At 42.7% G+C, this 24,915-nt stretch overlaps 2 protein-coding genes and 1 non-coding gene across 5 annotated transcripts in view; all 3 read left to right on the top strand.

Moving 5' to 3' along the window:
* ZNF532 (zinc finger protein 532) overlaps positions 1 to 16,301 on the top strand; it is a 133,496-nt gene extending 117,195 nt beyond the window's left edge. For all 3 annotated transcript variants that reach the window (XM_038743927.1, XM_038743926.1, XM_038743928.1), the window contains 3 exons: positions 3,395 to 3,507; positions 6,687 to 6,834; positions 14,305 to 16,301. In XM_038743927.1, coding sequence (XP_038599855.1) covers positions 3,395 to 3,507; positions 6,687 to 6,834; positions 14,305 to 14,799 — 756 coding nt within the window. In that variant the 3' untranslated portion in view covers positions 14,800 to 16,301. The remainder of the gene's footprint in view (positions 1 to 3,394; positions 3,508 to 6,686; positions 6,835 to 14,304) is intronic.
* On the top strand, positions 5,689 to 5,826 carry LOC119926331. Its single transcript, XR_005450217.1, has one exon. It is a non-coding gene; the product is annotated as a small nucleolar RNA SNORA7 (small nucleolar RNA).
* Positions 16,302 to 16,531: 230 nt separating the features above from the next.
* The window catches only part of LOC119925307 (O-acyltransferase like protein), a 51,448-nt gene continuing 43,064 nt past the window's right edge, over positions 16,532 to 24,915 (top strand). The window contains exons 1-4 of the mRNA XM_038743413.1: positions 16,532 to 16,627; positions 17,727 to 17,838; positions 17,921 to 18,019; positions 23,121 to 23,315. Coding sequence (XP_038599341.1) covers positions 16,532 to 16,627; positions 17,727 to 17,838; positions 17,921 to 18,019; positions 23,121 to 23,315 — 502 coding nt within the window. The remainder of the gene's footprint in view (positions 16,628 to 17,726; positions 17,839 to 17,920; positions 18,020 to 23,120; positions 23,316 to 24,915) is intronic.

Raw genomic sequence — 24,915 nt, 5'->3', positions numbered from 1 at the left:
CCCCACCCTCTGACATTTACAGTATGCACTGAAAAGGCACATAGCTTTAATTTTCTCATACCTTTCTCAAACTTGAAGATGTATTTAGAGTGTTTGTCAGACTGCCAAAGAATGTAAGTTCTTTGTGGGTAGGGAATATCACTGACTTATGTTGTACTTCCGAACAGCTTAGTAGAGTACAATGCATCCAATGGACACTCAATAAATGCTATCACTGCTACTTGGAAAAAGTTAGCAATTTTAACTAATTTTCTCCTTTAAGGGTTGACTTACGACACCTATTGTTTTTTCCCCAGCACTAAGATGGTTTGTCACTTATCCCTAGTAATAAACTAGTCTCTTTGGTAATTACTGAGTAATTTCAATTCATTTCATCATGATTCCTACTCTCAGGTAGGACCTGGGGAAGAGATGAAAAATGGTGGAGTGGAAGTCGGGATGGGAGCTTGTTGTGGCCAGGGAATGTGTTTATAGTTATATTGAACTCTCTCAAGCACCTAGTACAGTGCTTTGCACCCAGTAAGTACTCAGTAAATATGACTGAATGAATGGAAATTATCTTTATGCCCCAAGCAGTAATGCTGTAGTAGTGATAGTATTTATTAAGCACTTACTGTGTGTAGAATGTTATACCAAGCCCTGGGAGAGAATACTCAGATGGGAATCAGACATGGTCCCTGTCCCTCAGGGACAATCTAGTTGTCGAAGTGGGGAGTGAATACTGAGTGCCCTCGGGGAGCGTTCTAATTTCTCCCAGTACTTGTAGTTGGTGAATTTTTCTACTGAAAGCTAGGCTGCGTTACTGGGGTTGCATAGCTTGGACATTCGTGGAGAGGAGGAACTGATGGTGGCAGTGATATTGGGACCGCAGAAGGGAAAAAGTGTCTGGGTCTTAGTCCTATCCTCTGTGAGCTTGTCTACAGTAGCATGACTGCAGTCTCCTGAGCATTGGTTTGCACTGGAAGTTTTCCTCGCAACTTTGATGGGGTGGAGGGGTGCGGGGAAGGTCATTTAAAGAACAGAACCTCCGTTCTTAAAATCTCCTGCTCTCCCACCACTGAGCCAGCATCATGCCCACCGTCTTCCTGCACCTTCTAAAGCTTTAAAATCAGCATGCCCCCTTGTTCCTTCTTTCCTCCCTTTCTGGTGGCAGGCCCCAAAACCTGTAGAGCCCTCCATTCAGGTAAAGGGCTAAGAATGTTGAAACGCCATCACAAGGGGCAGGGAGGCAGTAGTGGGATGTTGATGCAGAAGGGAGAATATTTCCAAGCGGTTGTTCCATTCTTAAGTCTCACCCCACCTACCCACACACCCCTCCACCCCACCATAGTCTGATACTATGCCAGCACCTTCCCCACCCCACTCCATGGAGTCCCTTCATCCCCGAACCCTGAGCACCAGCTCTTCACCGAGCAAGGCCTCACAAAACTGGTACTGCATGGGGCAGCAGAGGAGGAGATAATAATAATAATGATGGCATTTGTTAAGCGCATACTATGTGTGAAACACTGTCCTAAGCGCTGGGGGGGGGACACAAGGTGATCAGGTTGTCCCCCGTGGAGCTCACAGTCTTAATCCCCATTTTACAGATGAGGTAACTGAAGCTCAGAGAAGTGAAGTGACTTGCCCGGAGTCACACAGCTGGCATGTGGCGGAGCCGGGATTAGAACCCATGACCCCTGACTCCCAAGCCCGGGCTGTTTCCACTGAGCCACGCTGCTTCTCCAAGATAGGACAGGGACGTGGTGACTTGAGCATAAAGTGCCACCTCCTCTTCCCCCACAGTACCTTGTAGTGGCAGTAGGCATGCAGAGCTCTAGCGAACATGCCCCAAGGCAGTTGCCCTAATAGATCATACCATAAGGCGCAGCCCTGGGTTCCGTTCACCTGTGCCCATTGACTTATGTTTGTGGAAATTCTGAAAATTATTAAGTAAATTAAATCAGCCCTCCTAATGCTGATCTCTATCACCCCAGAGTTTGTTTTTGTTTTTACAATATTCATTCAGCGCTTACTTTGTGCCAGGCACTGTACTATGTGCTGGGGTAGATACAGGCTAATCTAGTCGGACATGGTCCATGCCCCACATGGGACTCACAGCCTTAAACCCCATTTTGCAGATGAAGAAGCTGAGACACAGAGAAGTTAAGTGGCGTGCCCAAGGTCACACAGCAGCCAGATGATGGAGGCGGGATTAGAACCCAGGTCCTTCTGATTCTCAGGCCTGTTTATTAGTATGTTTGGTTTTGTTCTCTGTCTCCCCCTTTTAGACTGTGAGCCCACTGTTGGGTAGGGACTGTCTCTATAGTTTGCCAACTTGTACTTCCCAAGCGCTTAGTACAGTGTTTTGCACACAGTAAGTGCTCAATAAATACAATTGATTGATTGATTGATTTCCACTAGGCCATGCTGAGAGTTGATTCTCTAACTCCTTATGCTAGTGAAAAAAAGTCCTAGATTTGAGGTCTTTTGAGACCCTGTACTGCATGAGATCATGTCTTTGCACGTGCTGTACTATTTATACATTGTCTCTTACCTTAATAAATTGTTTTATGAAATATAGTACAGCTTCTTATCAGATGAATGTAGAGAGTCCAGTTAAACTGACACTTGGGAAATGCTTTGTGAATGAAGCAGAATTGATTTTACTCTACATTATTTAAAGTTGAGGTGCTAGTTTTATTTTGAGCTCCAATTTTTAGTGAATATAATTATAACATGAAACTGTTTTGGAGTTGAAAATGACAGCATCTCTATCATTCCGTTTTTTAAAAATTCTTGGTTTTTTTGATACGTGAGTGGGGGTTTGTTTCCTAATTGAGTTTTCAGTCTCTTTGGGGATGTTTCCAAACTTTTTTGTTTCCTAACCATTTAGATTTTAAGAACGAAGTGTTCTGACTGACTCTGTTGCTTCTTATAATGTGGCATCATCACTGCTTCATTTAAAAAAATAGAGTTTTGATTACATTTAAAATGATCTAGATAGATTTATTCCTTAAAGAATTCAATTTAAAATGGCATGCAGGATGGGACAACGGGGTGTATGTGAAAGCACTAAATTAAACAATAACTGTATTTGGCATTTATTTGTGGAACTATTTTATGCTGTGTCTCCCGAGGAAAAGCAATAACATATTTTCCCTCATTATCACAAGTAAGGGAGTTTTTATAGAAATCTTGTTATAAAGGGGAAGCGTTGATTAAAAGCTACCCAGATAAACTCCTAATTTTTCATTAACGTTTCTCCTCGAAGCACTTCTTTCCCTGTCTTGTCCTTCTCTACATCAAGTTGCCACAGTCCCTCAAGCATGAACTGTAACCTTTAACACAGAGTTCTTAACTTTGAAAATGCTTTTGAATACCTCTAAGTGATCTGTCTTCTCTTCCTGTAAAGCAAATGAAGAAGCATCCTTGCCGCCAGTGTGACAAATCGTTCAGTTCATCACACAGTCTCTGTCGCCATAATCGCATCAAACACAAAGGCATAAGGAAAGTTTACACCTGCTCGTAAGTTCCGGTTTTTAATGTTCTCATAGACCTAGCAAATAAGAGTGAAAAATAAATGTAAGCTGTTTTTGATTGAATTGCATATTGCTTCTTGAGATTTGTTGCTTTCTGAATTGTTTTTGATCATCCCTCTTTAATTTTTCTAAAATACTCTGCTCTAGCTTTTTACCAAATTAATAATTGAATGGTAACTTGGGTGTCTTCCCCCTAGTTCTTTTGTTTGGATTATTAAAATGTAAAAGGTGAAAACATAATGATCATACCCTCCCAAATTAGCCTTACCAAAGACATTTTTACGAAGGCCTTACGGAAGTCAAGTATTTGTAAAATCCAGCTATACATAGTGTCTTTAAATGTCCTTCAAGTAATAATAATAATAATAATAATAATGGTGGTATTTGTTAAGCACTGACCATGTGCCAAGCACTGTTCTAAGCACTGGGGTAGATCCAAGGTAATCAGGTTGTCCCACGTGGGGCACACAGTCTTAATCCCCATTTTACAGATGAGGTAACTGAGGCACGGAGAAGTTAAGTGACTTGCCCAAAGTCACACAGCTGACAAGTGGCGGAGTTGGGATTAGAACCCATGACCTCTGACTCCCAAGCCTGTGCTCTTTCCACTAAACCACGCTGCCACCCTCAAATAGTTGTCACTTCGCTGTCTCAGTCCGTTAAGACAAGATTTTACCCCAGATTTAACACATTCAGCTTGGGGAAAGCATTCTAACTTACTTTTTTGGTCCTAGCTGAAATGCCAAGTTCTTCAGCTCAAGAGGCACCAAGAAATTGGTGTTACCTAGTGTTTCCTGATGTGACCCTTGGTCCCTTGATTTCCCTTTAGCCCCTAGCCTTCCCTAGTATTGGGAAGCCAGCCAGCTGTGCTACCTGATAAACTGTCCCAGTGAGTTGTTCACTGGAATGAGATTTGGTAAACTAAATGTGAGAGCATTTCATTTTATTTTCCATGATTTTTTAGTTTCTCTGATAATTTTAATATGCTGAATTAATATATAACCATCAGGCGAATTCTTTTTGTTAGGAATCCCAGGTGAGCTGGCCCAGCCAAGAGTGATTGACAGGGTATATAAATGGGTCTGTCTCCCTCCCCTCTGCCCCCTAGGCTTAATATGCTTTTTGGCAACAAACTGCCAAACTCCTTCTGCATGGTCTCTGCCATGTCAAAGATAAGATACTTATGCCCTCTATCTGTGTCGGGCAGGGACTATATCTGATCTAAGTATTTTATATGTACTTTAGCTCTGAGGAAGCAACATGGCCTAGTGGAGAGAGCACAGGCCTAGGAGTCAGAAGGATCTGGTTTCTAGTTCTAGATCCTCCACTTATCTGTTGTGTGACCTTGGGCAAGTCAGTTATCTTCTCTGTGCCTGAGTCACCTCATCTGTAAAATGGGGATTGAGACTGTGAGCCCCACGAGGGACGTGGACTGTGTCCATCTTGATTAGCTTGTATCTACCCCAGCACTTAATATAGTGCCTGGCAAGACCATATTTGTTCCCTAGTAAGGACTTGTCTTGTGTGACCCAAAGCAGCTAATACTCATGCTCTGTACCCAGGTTTTCATTCCCTGCTAATGACTGACTTTGTAGTCTCTGTGGTTGGACACATGCACCCGCCACAAGTGCCACTCTCATACTCCTTGAGCATTTCCACCGACAACAGATTGAGCCATACTCAGTGTCAAGGGTCAAGACAGGATTGCGAACAGGGCAGCCCTGGAATAGTTCATTCATTCATTCGTATTTATTGAGTGCTTACTGTGTGCAGATCACTGTATTAAGTGCTTGGAACAGTGCAAAAGGATATAACAGACACTTTCCCTCTGCACCGTGAGCTTCCAGTCAAGAGGGCTGGACTGAAAGCTTCCCACAGTGCCTCTCACAGGGCAGACCATGCTCTATTAGGTTCAGTTGTTCTAGACTGTGAGCCCACTGTTGGGTAGGGACCGTCTCTATATGCTGCCAACTTGTACTTCCCAAGTGCTTAGTACAGTGCTCTGCACACAGTAAGCGCTCAATAAATATGATTAATTGATTGATTCAGTGTGGCCTAGTGGAAAGAGCATAGGACTGGGAACCCAGCCCATGCCTTCAAGGAACTTAACAGCCCACTGGGAGAATCAGGCAGACACACAGGTATTTACAGTTAGGAGAAAAAAAATCCCCTCTCAGGGTCGCACCTGGGGAGTTTCCAATACTCTTCCAGTCTCAACTGTGGGAGGGAGAGTTGAACAGAGGCATATCCATTTCATTCCTAGCTTGGCCAGTGGCTAGCAAGTGGAAGGCAATCTGCTACAAGTCAAAATTCACCTGTGCTGGGCAGCAGCCTCATGGGAGAGAGTCGAGGGCAGAGACTCAAGTTTACTGTTCGGAAGGAGGTGATGGTAAACCACTTCCATATCTTTACCAAGAAAACTCCATAGATACACTACCAGAACAATTGCAGATGGAGTTGGGGTGTTCTGGGAGAGATATATCCATGATGTCACTATGGGCTGGAGGCGACTCTGACAGCTTGATAAGCAAGGAGGAGAAAGATAGTTACAAATAGTTGTGACAACAGAATGGAAAGATATATAAGCAAATAAATAAGTGCTTGAATAGTAGAATGTATAAGTAGTTATGACTGTAAGAATTATGGGTAGAAGTGAGTAAATATATTTCTAAGCCAGTTATCCCCGAAATGGTAGCCAGCTGTGCTACCTGATAAACTGTCCCAGTGAGTTGTTCACCGGAATGAGATTTGGTAAACTAAATGTGAGAGCATTTCATTTTATTTTCCATGATTTTTTAGTTTCTCTGATAATTTTAATATGCTGAATTAATATATAACCATCAGGCGAATTCTTTTTGTTAGGAATCCCAGGTACTTGGGGTAGAGGAACTCTATATTCATCTGTAGATGTTAATAAATCCGAACGTAAACAAAGTTAATTTGGGCCTAAAATAAATCATGCTGAGGGCAAATGAAAATCTTCATGACCCACAGCATTTCTTTAGGCTCCTGCAGCTCGGCTATGTCCTCTTGACACTGGTAAGTTCTGGAAGGTCCATGAGCCAGTCATTCAACATGCTTGAAGACGAAAGCAGGTTTTTGAAGCTTCAAGAGTCAGCTGCAACCCTGCATTGAATTGAATGTGCCTTCTATTGGTTTGCGTAGGCACTGCCCAGATTCACGACGTACGTTTACAAAACGGTTGATGCTAGAAAAGCATATTCAGCTTATGCACGGTATTAAGGATCCCGATGTGAAAGAAATGACAGAATCTACCAGTGTGGAAGAAACAGAAATAAAGGAAGATACCAAGGTAAAATGCAACCACTTGTCTTTACATTGAATATCGGTTTAAGTTGTGCTGACTTACTTCCAAAGATTGCTTCTCACATTCATTCATTCATTCAATCGTATTTATTGAGCACTTACTGTGTGCAGAGCACTGTACTAAGCGCTTGGGAAATACTAGTTGGGAACATATACAGACAGTCCTTACCCAACAATGGGCTCACACAAAGAAGAGGGTAATGTGGCCCTAGTGGATAGAGCCCAGGCCTGGGAGTCCGAAGGTCCTGGGTTCTAATCCTGGCTCTGCCACCTGTCCGCTGTGTGACCTTGGGCAAGTCACTTCACTTCTCTGTGCCTCGGTTCCCTCATCTGTAAAACGGGGATTAAGATTGTGAGCCCCGTGTGGGTCAGGGACTGTGTCCAACCCAATTTGCTTGTATCCACCCCAGTGATTAGCACAGTGCCTGGCACATAGTAAATGCTTAACAAATACCACAATTAATATTATTGTTATTACTAATTATTATCATTAGTTAGACTTAATAGAAAATGGTTGTGAGATGGCAAAATAATTACATTTTGGTCATTGAGATGATGGGTGCTGATGGTAAAGTATTATTATTCATTCAATCGATTTATTGAGCACTTACTGTGTGCAGAGCACTGTATTAAGAGCATACATCTAATATCCCGGCATTTGCATCTTATTTACTGTGGGAAATTTTGCTTTAGTCGGTCTTAGATTTAAAATAATGGCTATGGCAATCAATCAGTGGTATTTATTGAGCGCTTACTATGTGCTAAGCACTGTACTAAGTGCTTGGGAGAGTACAGTACAACAGAATTAGCAGACACGTTCCCTGCCCAGAACAAGTTTGCACTCTTAGAGGGGAGATTACTGTCTAGAGACGGGCTTACTGCGCTTCAGGGCACCAGTGGAAACGAAATCTGGAATTTTGATTTCCTTTGAAGGGTGACGAGTCTTTGCAATTAGAATAAAGCGGTGGTGGATAGTGCTTTCCCAACCAGCTTGGGGTGTTAGGGCTTGTTCTTCTGGTTCAGGCTGCTGCTGCCAGAAGTCTGCACAGGCCCTGAGCTGGTTCATCACAGCAGAGACAGATAAAAAAGTCATGGGCTTTCAAGTGTGGTGGCCTGAACTCAAAGAAGGATTCTATCACGTCACCCAGGCTTGTAGTTAGTGGCATAGACTTGTCCCTTAGACTGTAAGCTCATTGTGGGCAGGGAATGTGTCTGTTATATTGTGATATTGTACTCTCCCAAGCACTTAGTACAGTGCTCTGCACACAATAAGTGCTCAATAAATACAACTGACTGACTGACTGTCAAAGTCTCCCTCTTTGGGGAGTTGCTGGGGTCTGCGGCTAGAGCTGCCAACACTACGGCTGCTGTTGACTGGAGAGCACGTGTGGGATTTTCCAGGCTCCATCTGCTGTGTCCTCGTCAGGGCAATCTCCTTCACAAGGGAGCGGCAGCCCCTCCAGTGTCCTGCTCAAAGCCAGATGGCAGGCAGGAGTTTAACTTAATAATAGTACTTGTTAAGCGCTTACTATGCCAAGCACTGGGGTAGATCATCAATCGTATTTATTGAGTGCTTACTGTGTGCAGAGCACTGTACTAAGCGCTTGATGCAAGTTAATCACACAGTGGCACAGTCCCTGTCCCACAAGGGACTCAATCTGTTATCTCCATTTTACAGATGAGGTAACGGAGGCACAGAGAAGTTCAGTGGCTTGCCCAAGGTCACACAGCAGACATGTGGCAGAGTTGGGATTATAACCTAGCTCTTTCTAACTCCCAGGCCCATGAATGCTGCCTGCTTTGTCTGCTTCTTACTGCTCTGACCAATAAAAGATAACGTCCGGTCCAGGGAACATGGAGAAGGGCACAATTTGGCCAAAGTACACTAAGTTAAATGGTAAGATCAGAGTTGCTAATGATCAAAGGACAAAAGCAGCAATTAACAGAGAAATAAGCAGATATAAAACTAGTCCTGAAAATGTGACAGATTTAAAATTAGGGTGGCATGACCAGGAAGCCGGGGATTAGTCAGGGAATCGGGAGCGAGGAAGCACCTCTACAGTGGTGCATAGGCTGGGGTTGTATTGGGAACAGTGCAGAAGAGAGCAGATCAGTAGGAGGCAGTCAGCCAGTGGAGAGCCAAGAAGCTGGTTAGCAGGAGTTTCTGATTTTTGCCAGAAGAAATGGGTAGCTCATTTAGGTTTGAGAGAGGGGAGCACGCTGTGCTGTCATGGGTGTTCAAGGAGATAAGGGCTGGTTTGTGCGGGATAGAGGGGAGAGGAGGGAGGCAGAGAGACCGGAAAGACCAGAAAGAGGGTTGCCCGGCCAGAAAATAGTAACGGCTTGCACAAGATGGATGGCCATAAGGAATGAGCAGTTGAGGTGAATCTGAAATATTGTAGAGGAAGAACCTGCAGGATTTAAAGACATATATATATATATATATGTATAGTTGTTCACAGTCCTGGAAAAGTTAAGAGGTGAAGGTTTAGGAGGGAATATTCGAGTTGAAGGTCCTAGTTGGTCATACAGATAGGATTGACCTTTGTGAAGATGTTATAAAATAGATGAGAAGACAGGGCTGGAGATGATGTTTTGAGAAGTAGTCAGTCATTTGTATTTATTGAGTGCTTACTGTGTACAGAACTTGGGAGAGTATGGTATAACAGCTGGTAGACACGTTTCTTGCCCACAGTGAGCTTATGTCTAGAGGGGGAGACAGACTAGTGTAAATAAATAAATTATGGCTGTGTACTATGTACAAGTGCCACTGAAAGCTCTCTCTCCATGAGAGCGAGTGTAGAGTTAGAACAGTAGAGGACCTAGGACTGAGCCTCGTGTAGTAGAAAGAGAACAGGTCTAGGAGAGGCAGGAACCAAGTTCCAGTCCCCAATTTGCTATCTGCCTGCTCTGTGACTTCAGTCAATCAGTGGTATTTATCAAGTGCCTACTGTGTGCAGAGCACTGTGCTAAGTGCTTGGGAGGGTACAGTGTAACAGAGTTACAGACACATTGCCTGCCTACAATGAGCTTACGTCTAGAGGGGGAGACAGACTTAATATAATTGAATTGGTGCCAAGGGAGGGGAGAATAAGGGTGCAAATCCAAGTGCAAGGGTGACATAGAAGGGAGTGGGAGACGAGGAAATGTGAGCTTAGTCGGGGAAGCCCTTTTGGAGGAGGTATACTTTGAATGAGGCTTTGGAGGTGGGGAGAGTGATCGTCTGTAGGATATGACAGGGAGGTGGGGGGGGGCTAAAGGCAGGATGTGAACGAAGGGTCGGGGCAAGATAGACAAGATGGGGATGCAACGAGTAGTTTGGCATTACAGGAGCAAAGTGTTCAGTCAGGGTTGTAGTAGGAAAATAGGGAGGTAAGGTAGGAGAGGCCAAGGTGATTGAGTGCTTTAAAGCCTATGATAAAATGTTTCTGTTAGGCAACAACTGGACCTTCTCGGGGACTGGGGAAACATGGACTGAATGATTTTGTAGAAGAATGGTCCGGGCAGCAGAATGAAATATTGACTGGAGTAGGGAAAGACGGGAGGCAGAGGTCAACAAGGAGGCAGATGCAGTAATTAAGGTGGGAAGGCAGATGCAGTAATTAAGGTGGGATAGAATAAGTGCTTTGAGTAATGAGGTAGCAGTTTGGATGAAGAGGAAAAGATGGATTTTAGTGCTGTCTTGAAGGATGAAGGATTGGATTTGGTGACAGATTGAATATGTGGGTTGAATGAGAGAGATGAGTCAAGGATAACACCAAGGTTATGGGCTTGCGAGACCAGGATGGTGGTATTGTCTACGGTGATGGGAAAGACATGGGGAAGTCAGGGTTTGGGTGGGAAGATGAGGAGTTCTATTTTGGACACTGTAAATTTGTAGTGTCAACAGGATATTCAGATAGAGATGTCCCGAAGACAGGAGGAAATACAAAACTGCAGAGGAGAGAGATCAGGGCTGGAGATGGAGATTTGGGAATCATCTGCATAGAGATGGTAATTGAAGGTATGGGAGTGAATGAGTTCTCCAAGGGAGAAAGAAGAGGACCCAGAACTGAGCCTTGAGGGACTCCCACAGTTAGTGGGTGGGAAGCCGAAGAGGAGCCCATGAAAGAGACAGAGAATGAGTGGCTAGAGAGCTAGAAGGAGAACCAGGAGAGGACAGTGAAGCCAAGGTTGGATAATGTTTCCTGGAGAACGGGGTGGTCAGCAGTGTTGAAGGTAGCTGAGAGTTCAAGGAGGATTAGGATGGAGTAGAGGCCATTGAATTTGGCAAGAAGGAGATCATTGCTGACCTTTGAGAGGGCAGTTTCAATGGAGTGATTGGAGCAAAAACCAGATTTGAAGAAGTCAAGGAGAGAATTAGTGTAGCGGAAGTAGAAGCACTTGAAGAGTGTGGAGAGGAATGATAGGAGAGAGATGGGGAAGTAACGAGGAAACTGGGGTAGAGACATGAGCATGTTTGAAAGCAGTGGAGAAGAAGCCATTGGAGGGTGAACAGCTGAAGATGGAAGTCTAGGAGGGAAGACGAGATGGAGCAAGTGCTTTGATGTGGTAAGGAGGAATGGAGTCAGATGTGCAGGTGGAGGGCAAGGATTTTGAGAGGAGGTGGGAGATCTCTTGAGATACTGCTGAGAAAGATGGGAGAGTCGAAGCAGGGGCAAGAGGAGGAGAGACTGGAGAGGAGTAGGGGAAATTTTAGGGAGATTATGCCTGATGATTTCAGTTTTCTTAGTAAAATACATGGCCAGATTATTAGGGGCAAGAGATGTGGAGGTGGGGGAGCAGGGGGTTTGAGGAGGAGTTAAATGCCTGAAACAACTGGCGAGGGTAGTAGTCCTCTTAGCCTCTCCTTTCCCTATCTCACAGGGATATTGTTAAAACAAAAAGGACCTAAGTAGTGTGAAAGTGCTTTGGTAATAAAAGTGCTTTATACATCCAAGGTATTATTAAAGGGTGAGAGAGGGTGAAGAGCCAGCTAAGGAAACAGAAGGAATCATAGTAATTGTGATACTTGTTAAGAACTTGCTATGTGCCAAGCACTGGGGGGATGCAAGATAATAATGTGGGACATAGTACCTGTCTCACATAATGGCTTATAGACAAAGAGTGAGGGAGAACAGGTGCTTTATCCCCATTTTACAGATGAGGAAACTGAGTCACCAAGAAGTTAAGGGAGTTGCCCAAGGTTACACAGGAGGCAATGACAGAGCCACGATTAGATTAGAACCCAGGTCCTCTGACTTCCAGTCCTGTGCTTTCTGTCAAAGAGAAAGAAAAAGAACTGGGAAAATGCTGTGTGAGTAAAACCAAGGCCAGAGAGGTTTTCCAGAAGTGAGTGGTCATCAGTGTCAAAGATAGCTGGGGAATCAAGGAAGATTATGTCAGAGAAGAGCCCATCAAGTTAAGCCAGGAAGTGGTTACTGTGGTACATGTTGTCTCAGAGTGAAGAGGAGAAATCCAGATTTCAGGGGAGGTCAAGAAGAAAGTTTGTGGAGTGGTAATGGGGGCAGTGAGAATGTACAATCCCATTCCAGGATTTAGATTAGAAACAGGATAAGTGAGGTCATGGGATGGATTTTTCATTATGGCTAAGACTTGGGCTTGTTTGAAGGCATGGAGGACAGAACCAAAAGAAAGGGCAAGATTGAAAAAAGCAGTGAGAGGGGAGGATAGTAGAAACAAGCATTTTTAAAGAGGTTTGAAGGATTGGGGTCTAAGGCATCTGTGTTATGTCTTTCTATATCTAGGGTTTTCTTTCTCCCTTAATAGGTACCCCTCCCTCCTAATCCTAGGCCACATCCTTTCCTTTGATAGAAACTGCACCCACTAACTCCGTATCTGCAATAAATTTGTGAATTGATTTGATCTTCATTAATTTCAATCAAGCAAAAAGGAACTTTCATTTCCTTTTTTTCAGTTTTTTCATTTTATTTACAAATGTGATTGGTTGCTAATTGTTTTACAGAGAATTATTTAGTGACTCACCATATGGCCTGCTTATAAATATGCAGCCACAGAAGTGCCTCAAGAGCTGGAATGAGGTTGGCATTCCTGTTACATGGGATGAAGAGTTTCCATATAAGACAAATCAATCTGTCAGCCATATTTATTGAGTGCTTACTCTGTTTAGAGCACTGCACCAAGCGTTAAGGAGAGTACAATATAACAGAGTTGGTAGACAACATTTTCCCATATTCTATCAATTCAAAATAGAATATTGTTAACCTTTCAGAATTTTTCCAACCGTAATTAATTGTGACTTTGGTAAGCATTTACTTTGTACTAATATAAGGGACTCAGGAAGCTTGACTACATCTTTCATTCTAGGGATTTTGATGTTCAAATCAGTGCCTTTTTTTCTAGATCACTGTTAGGGAATTAGAGAGTATTTGTCTGACACCCCAAGCCTGCTTGGATACAGCATGATTTGGTGTCAGAATTGTACCAACTGTATTATTTCTTAGGCACTTCGTATATGCCAAGCACTGTACCATGTCCTGGAGTAGCTTCAGGGTAATTGGGTCAAACACCATCCCTGTCCAATGTAAGGCTCACAGACTAAATAGGGGGGAAACAGGTTTGAATCCCCATTCTTCATTGAAGAAACAAAGGCACCAAAAAGTTAAATGACTTGCCCAAGGTCACACAGCAGACAAATGGCAGTCAGAATTAGAACCCAAGTGCTCTGATTCCCAGGCCTGTGCTCTTTCCACTAGTCCACACCGCTTCTGTCAAAAAGAAAGGAAAGAACTGGGAGCCTGGAAGACTGAAAACCTGGGTTCTAATCCCAGATCTGCCGCCATCCTACTTTTGTGACCTTAGGCAAGTCACTTAACTTCTCTGTGCCTCAGTTTCCTCGTCTGTAAAATGGGGATTCTCTGCCTGTCCTCCCTTCCCTTTAGTTTGTAAGCCCTGGCTGGGACAAGGACTGTGTCTGACCTGATTGCATTGTATCTACCCCAGTGCTTAGTATAATGCTTGTGACATAGTATGGGCTTACCAAATACCTTAGCAGTAGAAAAAAATCTGCTAGTCATCTCACAGAAGACAAGTGACAGTAGGTAGCCGCTGTAAGATGTCCCTACAGCATGCAGTACTAGAAAAACTGCAAACCTCTAAAATTAACTCTGAAAATTTGTGAATGTATGCTCAGGACCTTTGAGAAACTGAAATTTAAGCTTTTCCTTTTCATTAGGTGTTCTTTAGAGAATTTGGGTTTGTGAGTGAATCTTGGGTGAATTTGACTGTGTCTCGACAAGAGCTCAAAGCTTGGTAATTTGAGAAAGTCAGGGACTCTTGTGGTACTTGTGCATTACGGTTGTTTTCATGTGCCAGATGCTTATGGTTAGAACATATCTTGATAACATTTTAGAAATCAACACGTTGTATACGTTTGTCCGGAAAATATTGGAACCATTTTTAATTGGATAATTTTTCATTTCTCCCCCAACCTCAGGTTCCTAGTCCAAAGCGAAAATTGGAAGAGCCCGTCTTAGACTTCAGGCCCCCCCGAGGAGCAATTACTCAACCATTGAAGAAGCTCAAGATAAATGTGTTTAAAGTTCACAAGTGTGCCGTGTGTGGCTTTACAACAGAAAACCTTCTGCAGTTTCACGAACACATCCCTCAGCACAAGTCTGATGGTTCTTCTTACCAGTGCAGAGAGTGTGGTCTTTGCTACACATCCCACGTCTCTCTCTCTAGGCATCTCTTCATAGTTCACAAGTTGAAGGAACCTCAACCGGTGTCTAAGCAGAATGGGTCCGGGGAGGATAATCAGCAGGAAAACAAACTCAGTCATGAAGATGAGTCGTCAGATAGCATGATGTCAGACCGTAAATGCAAAGTGTGTGCAAAGACTTTTGAAACTGAAGCTGCCTTAAATACTCACATGAGAACGCATGGCATGGCCTTCATTAAATCTAAAAGAATGAGCTCCGCCGAAAAATGATTGCAAGTATTCCAAAAGGAAAATCCCTCTCCATATTGGAATATAGTAGACATTTTTTGTTACAGAAGGACCGCAGTATAATAGAGAGTTAACAGTACTGTTTAGGCTGTTGCAATATATTCTCCTTTAACGTATCCTCTTCACCTCATCATATATACCCTCAATAAGTATTAAAACAGTATTTGAGTTAAAAAGAGTTTGTATATATTTAAACTAATAATTTTTATACTCTTTGTTACGTGTTTGTATCAGTATTTAGTGGAAAACATTTGGGTTTTTTTTGTTTGGTTTGGGTTTTTCTTTTGTACTAAGTTTCTTTTAAGACAAAAGTCTTAGTACTGGGGCAGTTCCTTGGGTTCAGGTAAACAGTTTTTTATGACCTAAATTTGAAAGCAGATTTAGCTAATTAAATTACACCCAAAGGCAATGCCTGTTTTTTTAGATATTTTTAATTATTATTTTTTAAGAAATCACTGTTTGAATGCAGCTGATTCTAAATCGCACCAACACTAGAAATGTCAAGTATTTTAGCACTAACTCAGTGTGTGTGCTTTAAAGGAGGAAAGGCACACACTTGAGACCGATTATTGCTCATCAGTGCATCACTGCATATTTTTTAGGTCATGTTGGAAGTTAAGGCAGCCTTGCAAATAGCCACTCACCACAGTGAGTAACCATTTAGGCCAAATAAGTAGAAAAGAATGCTGATTTCATTCATTTTATATTTGAACACCCCCAAGGTGGAGGTGGGATAGGCTGCTTAAAAAAAAAAAACTTTGGGGAATGATCATTTTCTCTGTACTTTGTAAGGAGGCTGGTTTTAATTATGATCACAAGGAATCACAGTTGTTACAAAACGGCTGGACTGCTGTAGAAGAAGCAAATAGGTAATTAGATCAGTAGATTTCTATGGTTGGATTATTGGTCATGTAATTTATTAAACATATAAAAAGAAGCCTAAGCGTTAATTATTTTGACTCACGGAAAAAAAAAAAAAATCATGATTTAACCCTTTGTTGTCTCAAAAGTTGATGCTTCCTTTTCTGGGTGCTAATGCCAAATGTTCTAGTACTTAAGAGTTGGGATGCACAGCTGTAGCCACCAAAGTGTTAGTACAGTAGCCTATTTCGTTACAATTGGTCTTTTTAGATTTAGCCAGGGTTCTGTTAATTTAGTTCAGCCATTTCAGTAAGTATACCTAACATCACTAGTTATGCTTTAATGAAGTGCAGAAAAGGTACCGTTCTGTCCCTACCCTATATATAGTTCTCTATGAGAGTTATATTTTTTGGTTTGTTTTTGCATTTTATACCTTGTATTTATCCCTAAACAAGTTTTGTACTTTTTTTAAAAATTCTTTTGTGTATATAGAGATAATTGCATGATATACTGTAGTAATTGTTCAGTTCCTTAAAAAGTCTTGCTGCTGTCAGATGTTATACACTATGTTCATTATAACTGTATTAAACGCATTTCATATGTAAATAAATGTGGCACATTTGGCCCTTCGTGGTTCTGTGACATACTGTTATTTAGAGTTCAACGCTGCCGTTTTCGTGAACTATCACAAAGACTTGACCCCTAGAAATACACATTTTGGCCCCGTAACCCCACTGCCAATTTAGTTGTTGGACTCCTGGTTATTTCTTCTGTCCTCTGTGGTTCTAAAGAAATAGATTTTAGACAAACTAAGCATTTTGAAGCTCTGCGTCCGTTGATGGTGTAAGTCTTAATGTTAGTCAACCTGTCCAATATCTGGGTGCTTTTTGCGCTTTTTATTTCTCACTTGAAAACATGCAACTTACTGATAAACACTGTTGCCCTTCAGGTAAGAAAGAATATATTTGTTTAATTCGGAATTTCTAATTTAAGATATTTTTGCTCATGATGGGAACTACCTCCGCCCCTTGGAGATGGGGAAAAACTTTACATAATCAGTCAGTCAATCAATATCATCATCATCATCAATCGTATTTATTGAGCGCTTACTATGTGCAGAGCACTGAACTAAGCGCTTGGGAAGTACAAATTGGCAACATGTAGAGACAGTCCCTACCCAACAGTGGGCTCACAGTCTAAAAGGGGGAGACAGAGAACAAAACCAAACATACTAACAAAATCAAATAAATAGAATAGATATGTACAAGTAAAATAAATAGAGTAATAAATATGTACAAACATATATACATATATGCAGGTGCTGTGGGGAAGGGAAGGAGGTAAGATGGGGGGGATGGAGAGGGGGACGAGGGGGAGAGGAAGGAAAGGGGCTCAGTCTGGAAAGGCCTCCTGGAGGAGGTGAGCTCTCAGCAGGGCCTTGAAGGGAGGAAGAGAGCTAGCTCGGCGGATGAGCAGAGGGAGGGCATTCCAGACCCGGGGGATGACATGGGCCGGGGGTCGATGGCGGGACAGGCGAGAACGAGGTACGGTGAGGAGATTAGCGGCGGAGGAGCGGAGGGTGCGGGCTGGGCTGTAGAAGGAGAGAAGGGAGGTGAGGTAGGAGGGGGCGAGGTGATGGACAGCCTTGAAGCCCAGGGTGAGGAGTTTCTGCCTGATGTGCAGATTGATTGGTAGCCACTGGAGATTTTTGAGGAGGGGAGTAATATGCCAAGAGTGTTTCTGGACAAAGATAATCCGGGCAGCAGCATGAAGTATGGATTGAAGTGGAGAGAGACACGAGGATGGGAGATCAGAGAGAAGGCTGATGCAGTAGTCCAGACGGGATAGGATGAGAGCTTGAATGAGCAGGGTAGCGGTATGGATGGAGAGGAAAGGGCGGATCTTGGCAATGTTGCGGAGCTGAGATATATTTATTGAGTGCTTACTTCAGGCAGTGCCATCATCAAGATGCCCTGCCACAACAAGAGATGATACCACTATGTCGGTATGATGGGGGTGAAGGATTTTGTTTCTAAGTGTTCATATAGCAAAGTTGTCCAGTAAAACCAGGGGCCCTCAGCCTCCTTCAGTGTCACAGATCACATGGATCTCCCTATAAAACCATTACAGGGTTATTGATCCAAAACGACGAGGTTCCAGGTAAAAATTGGGGGCAGGGAAGAAGGGCTTTTCAGAGTTAACTTTTTCCCACTACTAAACCTGATGTTTTATCCTTTTTCAGCACTCCGCCTCCAACCTCTTGAAAAGAAAAGGAAAAAGATGATCCCAAAATCGGAAAATGCAAGTCCTTCACAAAAAAACACCACAAAGAGAAAGCCTAGTTTGTACTCAGCCAAATGCTTAGTAGAGTTCTCTAAAACTATGATCCATCCATATGGATGGATTTCTGCCTCATCCACAATCAGAGTTTTTAGGTTTTTTTCTCTCAGAAAAGGATGTTATAAATGTTAATTTTACCTCTAGACCCATCAAATCCTTTGTGAGGATTGATTATCTCCCAAAACAGAAGACCATGAATTATTTATTCAGAGAGGGTGACACTTGTATATGTTCATCTCAATTTAAATGGGCCTTGCTGTGAATATGGATCCTGGGATAGGAGATGCAGCCTGCTTTCCCAGCCCACGGAGCTGCTTTGTTAACTTCTCAAACTTCTGGGTGTGCAAATCACTGTCTAAGGCCACTGGGTTAATTTTTTTTTATTGCATCCAAGTTGGCTGTATTATACTTAGAGCAAGTGTACAGCAAGTGACTCGGCAATTTCCTTCTTGGCCTTTGTTTATTCTGCTTCCTGCAATGGTAAGAGAGAATTCAGTGGCCTGGTGAAAAGTGCACAGGCCTGAGTGTCAGGGGACCTGGATTCTAATTCTGGCTCCACCACATGCCTGCTGTGTGACCTTCGGTGAGTCATTTAATTTCTCTGTGCCTCAGTTCCATTATCTTTGAAATAAGGATTAAGTCCTATCCTCTTCTAGTGAGATTGTGAATCCCATGTGGGACAGGGACTGTAGCCAACTTGATTGATTATCTTGTATCTAATCCAGTGCTGAGAACAGTTCTTGGAACATAGTAACCACTTAAACCAGTATCACTATTATTGTTATTATTATTATTATTACTAGCTTAGCCAACACCTTTTGTAGCCACACTTCCATTCCAGGAAATCCCTTTTTTGTGTTTTACTGTATTTAGTAAACACTTACTATGGGTCATACACAAAACGAAGCACTGGGGTAGATACAAGATAACCAGGTTGGACATGGGCCATGTCCCAAATAAGGCTCAGTCTTAATCCCCATTTTACAGGTGAGGTAACTGAGGCATGGAGAAGTTAAGTGACTTGCCCAAGGTCACACAGCAGACAAGTGGGGATTAAATCCCAGGTCCTCTGATTCTCAGGCCCATGCTCTTTCCACTAGCCCATGCTGTTACTTGTAATTGAAGCAGGGATGGAATCATTTTTATCCTTGTATAGACCTAGAAAAATAAAATTAATGTCTCTCCTTTCTCTGAACTGCCTGGAGCATGATATTGTTAGAAATCCCATATTTCACTTCCTAACCTTAGAATTATGAAACATCTACATTTTAATGTAGATCTCAATCCACATGACATTGTTGAACACCAGCCTGGCTGCTTGTGTTCACGTTAGTTTTTAGAAATAGGCCCTCCTTGCTGGGCCATGAACCCAACTTTAGGGCTTTGCTATTGTCAGATATTCTACATTCCCATAGGAAACACAAAAAGTAGACTTTTTGCAGATGAGGATTTCCTGATTGCTCTCAGAACTTTTCCATTCGTTCCTATGGTTTATTTCCTGGAAGAAGTGTGTGACCCAATCTAGATCAACTGTCTTCTGTCTTGTCGTTATGGTCAAGGCCCCAGTCCTCTCCCCCTAGTAATTTCACAATCAAATAGCAATACTTCCTTAGATGGTGGACTTAGTCATGATTGCCTTATAGCCAGCATAAAGGGCAGTTCCCCCAATCAATCAATCAATCGTATTTATTGAGCGCTTACTGTGTGCAGAGCACTGTACTAAGCGCTTGGGAAGTACAAGTTGGCAACATATAGAGACGGTCCCTACCCAACAGTGGGCTCACAGTCTAGAAGGGGGAGACAGAGAACAAAACAAAACATATTAACAAAATAAATAGAATAGATATGTACAATTAAAATAAACAGAGTAATAAATACGTACAAACATATACATATATACAGGTGCTGTGGGGAAGGGAAGGAGGTAAGGCAGGGGGGATGGAGAGAGGAAGGAGGGGGAGAGGAAAGAAGGGGCTCAGTCTGGGAAGGCCTCCTGGAGGAGGAGAGCTCTCGGTAGGGCCTTGAAGGGAGGAAGAGAGCTAGCTTGGCGGATGTGGGGAGGGAGGGCATTCCAGGCCAGGGGGATGATGTGGGCTGGGGGTCGACGGCGGGACAGGCGAGAACGAGGCACCATGAGGAGATTAGCGGCAGAGTAGTGGAGGGTGCGGGCTGGGCTGTAGAAGGAGAGAAGGGAGGTGAGGTAGGAGGATGCGAGGTGATGGAGAGCCTTGAAGCCGAGGGTGAGGAGTTTCTGCCTGATGTGTAGGTTGATTGGTGGCCACTGGAGATTTTTGAGGAGGGGAGTAACATGCCCATAGTGTTTCTGGACAAAGACAATCCGGGCAGTGGCGTGAAGTATGGACTGAAGTGGGGAGAGACAGGAGGATGGGAGATCGGAGAGGAGGCTGATACAGTAGTCCAGACGGGATATGATGAGAGCTTGAACGAGCAGAGTAGCAGTTTGGATGGAGAGGAAAGGGCAGATCTTGGCAATGTTGCGGAGGTCAGACCTGCAGGTTTTGGTGACAGCTTGGATGTGAGGGGTGAACGAGAGAGCGGAGTTGAGGATGACACCAAGGTTGCGGGCTTGTGAGACAGGAAGGATGGTAGTGCCATCAACAGTGATGGGAAAGTCAGGGAGAGGGCAGGGTTTGGGAGGGAAGAGAAGGAGTTCAGTCTTGGACATGTTGAGTTTTAGGTGGCGGGCAGACATCCAGATGGAGCTATCCTGAAGGCAGGAGGAAATGTGAGCCTGGAGGGAGGGAGAGAGAGCAGGGGCAGAGATGTAGATTTGGGTGTCATCAGCGTAGAGATGATAGTTGAAGCCGTGGGAGCGAATGATGTCACCAAGGGAGTGAGTGTAGATTGAGAACAGAAGGGGACCAAGAACTGAACGTAGAGGAACCCCTACAGTAAGGGGATGGGAGGGGGAGGAGGAGCCTGCAAAAGAGACTGAGAATGAATGACCAGTTCAGTTAGACAACCCGCAGTTAGACAACCACGGCACTCCAAAGTTGCCTCTTGTTTAAATGGGCAACAATATCTTTTTAAGAATTCAAGTGTTCCTGGAATACCCAGCATGGCTCAGTGGAAAGAGCCCGGGCTTTGGAGTCAGAGGTCATGGGTTCAAATCCCAGCTCCGCCAATTGTCAACTGTGTGACTTTGGGCAAGTTACTTAACTTCTCTGTGCCATAGTTACCTCATCTGTAAATGGGGATTAAGACTGTGAGCCCCCCATGGGAAAACCTGATCACCTTGTAACCTCCCCAGCACTTAGAACAGTGCTATGCACATAGTAAGCGCTTAATAAATGCCATCATTATTATCATTATTATTATTGCCATCAGGAGAATCCACTTCCTAAGTCAGCCTTCTAGATGGGAGATCAAGGAGAAAAGTGAACTTGACCATCCTATATTCCCTTTGATACTCAAACAATAGGATTTATTAAGTGCCTACTGTGTGCAGAGTCCATTGTATTTACTCATTATGGAAATCATTCCCTGTCATTTCTCTGATATTTATCTTTAAGGGTCTAGCGTCTTCTAAAACTATTTGTTCAGTCATTTCCTGTGAAGAGTTGTAAAATTTGCTTCTGAATGCAGTTTGTGGAGTTGGCATCTAGCTATGGCAAGTTCCCTTATATTAATTAAACACCACTGCAGTCTTGAGCAGTTCGTTTTCCCTCCCTTTTAAATATTTTGACTGACTTGAATAGAGGGATTATAGTTTCAATCAGGATCTGTTTAGCATAGCTAATGGATATTGCTCAGCTCTTGTAATAGAGAAGCAGCGTGGCTCAGTGGAAAGAGCACAGGCTTGGGAGTCAGAGGTCATGGGTTCTAATCCTGGCTCCGTTGCTTATCAGCTGCGTGACTTGGGATACGTCACTTAACTTCTCTGTGCCTCAGTTACCTCAACTGGAAAATGGGGATTAAGACTGTGAGCCCAATGTGGGACAACCTGATTACCTTCTATCTCCCCAAGTGCTTGGAACAGTGCTTGGCACATAGTAAGTGCTTAACAAATACCAAAATTATTATAACTATTATTATTATTCAGGTTCATTCTTTTTTGCATTTCTTTTGGACATGTCAGATACAGGACTAAACACTTGATCCTATAACCATTATCAAGCAGATTAATAGAAAAAGAGTTTTAAAATTCTGTACAAATTTATACATTTTACATATAGGTAGAGATACTCTGTTTCTGACATGGCTCTTTGAACATGTTTTTAGATATTCTTCTATTTAAAAGTCTTCTAAAGGTATCTATAAATGCCCAAATCACCTGTTACAGCTTCTTTACATGTTGTTTGTTTATGTTTTGTAGCAGAATGGTTTAGTCAGAAGATGGAGTTAGGAAAAGAGAATTTCAATCCCAACTCTGCCACCCCTTCGTCAAATGATTTTAATCTCTCCTTCAGTTGGGGAATACCAACTCACAGAAGAATGAGAAAATGAATGAATCATTTTGGGAAAATATCCCAAAGATGAAAGGTATGTATTGGATAAATATCAAATTGTGATCTTAAAGGAAAATTTCCCAACCCACTGACATTTTGGGGGAAAAAAAAGTAATTTTGCCACACCTTTTTATTGATCTCTAATATGAATCATCATTAAGGCTAAAATAAGATTGCATCCTTTCCAGTAGTAAGAAAAGGACTTGTAATACTAAAAAAAATTATTGATAGTAAATCATCTTAACCTCAAAGATTCCTCCTTTTCTTGACCCTGGGTTTCTCATTTTAAGGCTAGCTCTGGGCAAGGCATCAGTGTGCCCTTTGAAAATTTGAGCCTGGAAAGTAACTGAGGTGTTGAAAACAACTTAATTAAAGAAGATGAAGCCTGATCCATATTAAAATTAAATTTTGAGCTGCATAACTAATGGAGGGCAGGTGGCCTGGGGAGTACACAAGGCTAGAGATATTTTTTCCAACCACAAAATAGGATATAAATTGCTTTTATTCTTTGTTCATCTTGGTCACTGCAGATGTTTAAAAAACAAAAACCTGTCTATGCAGGTTAAAAGAGAAAGGAGTATCATGTTTTTCTCCAATAACGTGTGAAATGGTCATTGTTGCATAAAAATGCAGTTTTGCCTGAGCGAGTGGCGCAGAGAGCCAGAAAAAGGGAAGAAATGATGGTATCCAGTTTGCTGACTCTTTTGCTGCCCCTTCTATTGCCCTGTGCATCATCTGCAAGAAATATTTCTCTAAAATGCTTGAAAAACACTGATGAATTTCTTTCCTATTTGAATTCAATGGATCCTAAAGCATATGCCATAAGAAGTAAGTAGGCTCTTTTTTCCATGTTTGGTGATTGGACAGGTATGTAAACTGACATAGAACAGTGGAAAGAGCATGGGCCTGGGAATCAGAGCACCTGGGCAAGTCACTTAACTTCTCTGTACTTCACTTTCCCTCTCTGTAAAATAGGGAACAGGCCTGGAGCCATGTAGTTGCTCATGCTAGGAATTTTTTAGAATAGCACTTAAAACTGTTGAAAGGAAAATTAAGACTACTAAAGAAAGATAAGCCTTATCCTACTCTAATTATTCATATTATGCTGAAGAACCAGATGATAATTTTTGATTTCAGGAGGTAAAAGCATGAGTGACAGGGAATCCAGTCAGGGAGTTCAAGAAGGGTTGAACTGTTTTGGGAGACAGGCGTTCTGTTTGTTAAATGTGTTGGCATTCAAAGTGTTGAAATGAAGAGCTTTATATTATGCAGGCTTCTCTGGGGTTGGTGCCATATTCATGATGAATTCCGGCTATTCAGGCAGTGTTTATTATTCTCTTCACTGCTAAAGCTACTCTGGGAGGAGTATGCTAATGTGTTTGGTGGTTCACATTGGATATCAATCAGTCATATTTATTGAGCACTTGCTGTGTGCAGAGAACTGTACTAAACACATGGGAGAGTACAATATAACAGAGTTAGTAGATGCATTCCCTGTTTAGAATGTAAATTGACTCTCATTTGTACCATAAATAAACAGTATCTGTTTGGTTATCATTCATTCATGATGCAGCGTGGCTCAGTGGAAAGAGCATGGGCTTTGGAGTCAGAGGTCATGGGTTCAAATTCCAGCTCTGCCAATTGTCAGCTGTGTAATTTTGGGCAAGTCACTTCACTTCTCTGTGCCTCAGTTACCTCATCTGTAAAATGGGGATGAAGGCTGTAAGCCCCCCGTGGGGCAACCTGATCACCTTGTAACCACCCCAGCGCTTAGAACAGTGCTTGGCACATAGTAAGCACTTAATAAATGCCATCATCATTATTATTATTATTGTATTTAAGTGCTTACTATGTGACAAAGTGCTTACTATGTGCCAAGCACTGTTCTAAGTACTGGAGTAAGGACCAAGATAATCAGATTGGACACTGTCCCTGCCCCAAATGGGGCTTATACTCTAAGTATGAGTAAGTAAGTCTGTAAGTAAGAAAGTAAGTCTGCTCTAAGAAGCAGCATGGCTAGTGGAAAGAGCACGGGCTTGGGAGTCAGAGGCCGTGGGTTCAAATCTCAGCTTTGCCACTTGTCAACTGTGTGACCTTGGGCAAATCACTTAACTTTTCTGTGCCTCAGTTACCTCATCTGTGAAATGGGAATGAAGACTGTGAGCCCCAAGTGGGACAGCCTGCTTACCTTGTATCTACCCCAGCACTTGGAACAGTGCTTGGCACACAGTAAGCGCTTAAGTACCAACATTATTATTATTATTAAATAGAAGGGAGAACTGCACTGAATCATTCATTTCATTCATTCATTCAGTCATATTTATTGAGTGCTTACTGTGTGCAGAGCACTGTACTAAGCGGTTGGAAAGTACAATTCAGCAACAGAGACAATCCCTACCCAACAATGGGCTCACAGTCTAGAAGGGGG

Source organism: Tachyglossus aculeatus, chromosome 3, assembly GCF_015852505.1.
Source record: "Tachyglossus aculeatus isolate mTacAcu1 chromosome 3, mTacAcu1.pri, whole genome shotgun sequence".
NCBI lineage: Eukaryota > Metazoa > Chordata > Mammalia > Monotremata > Tachyglossidae > Tachyglossus > Tachyglossus aculeatus.
Note: the sequence above shows the minus strand (reverse complement) of the source record. Positions and strands in the feature narration are given on the sequence as shown.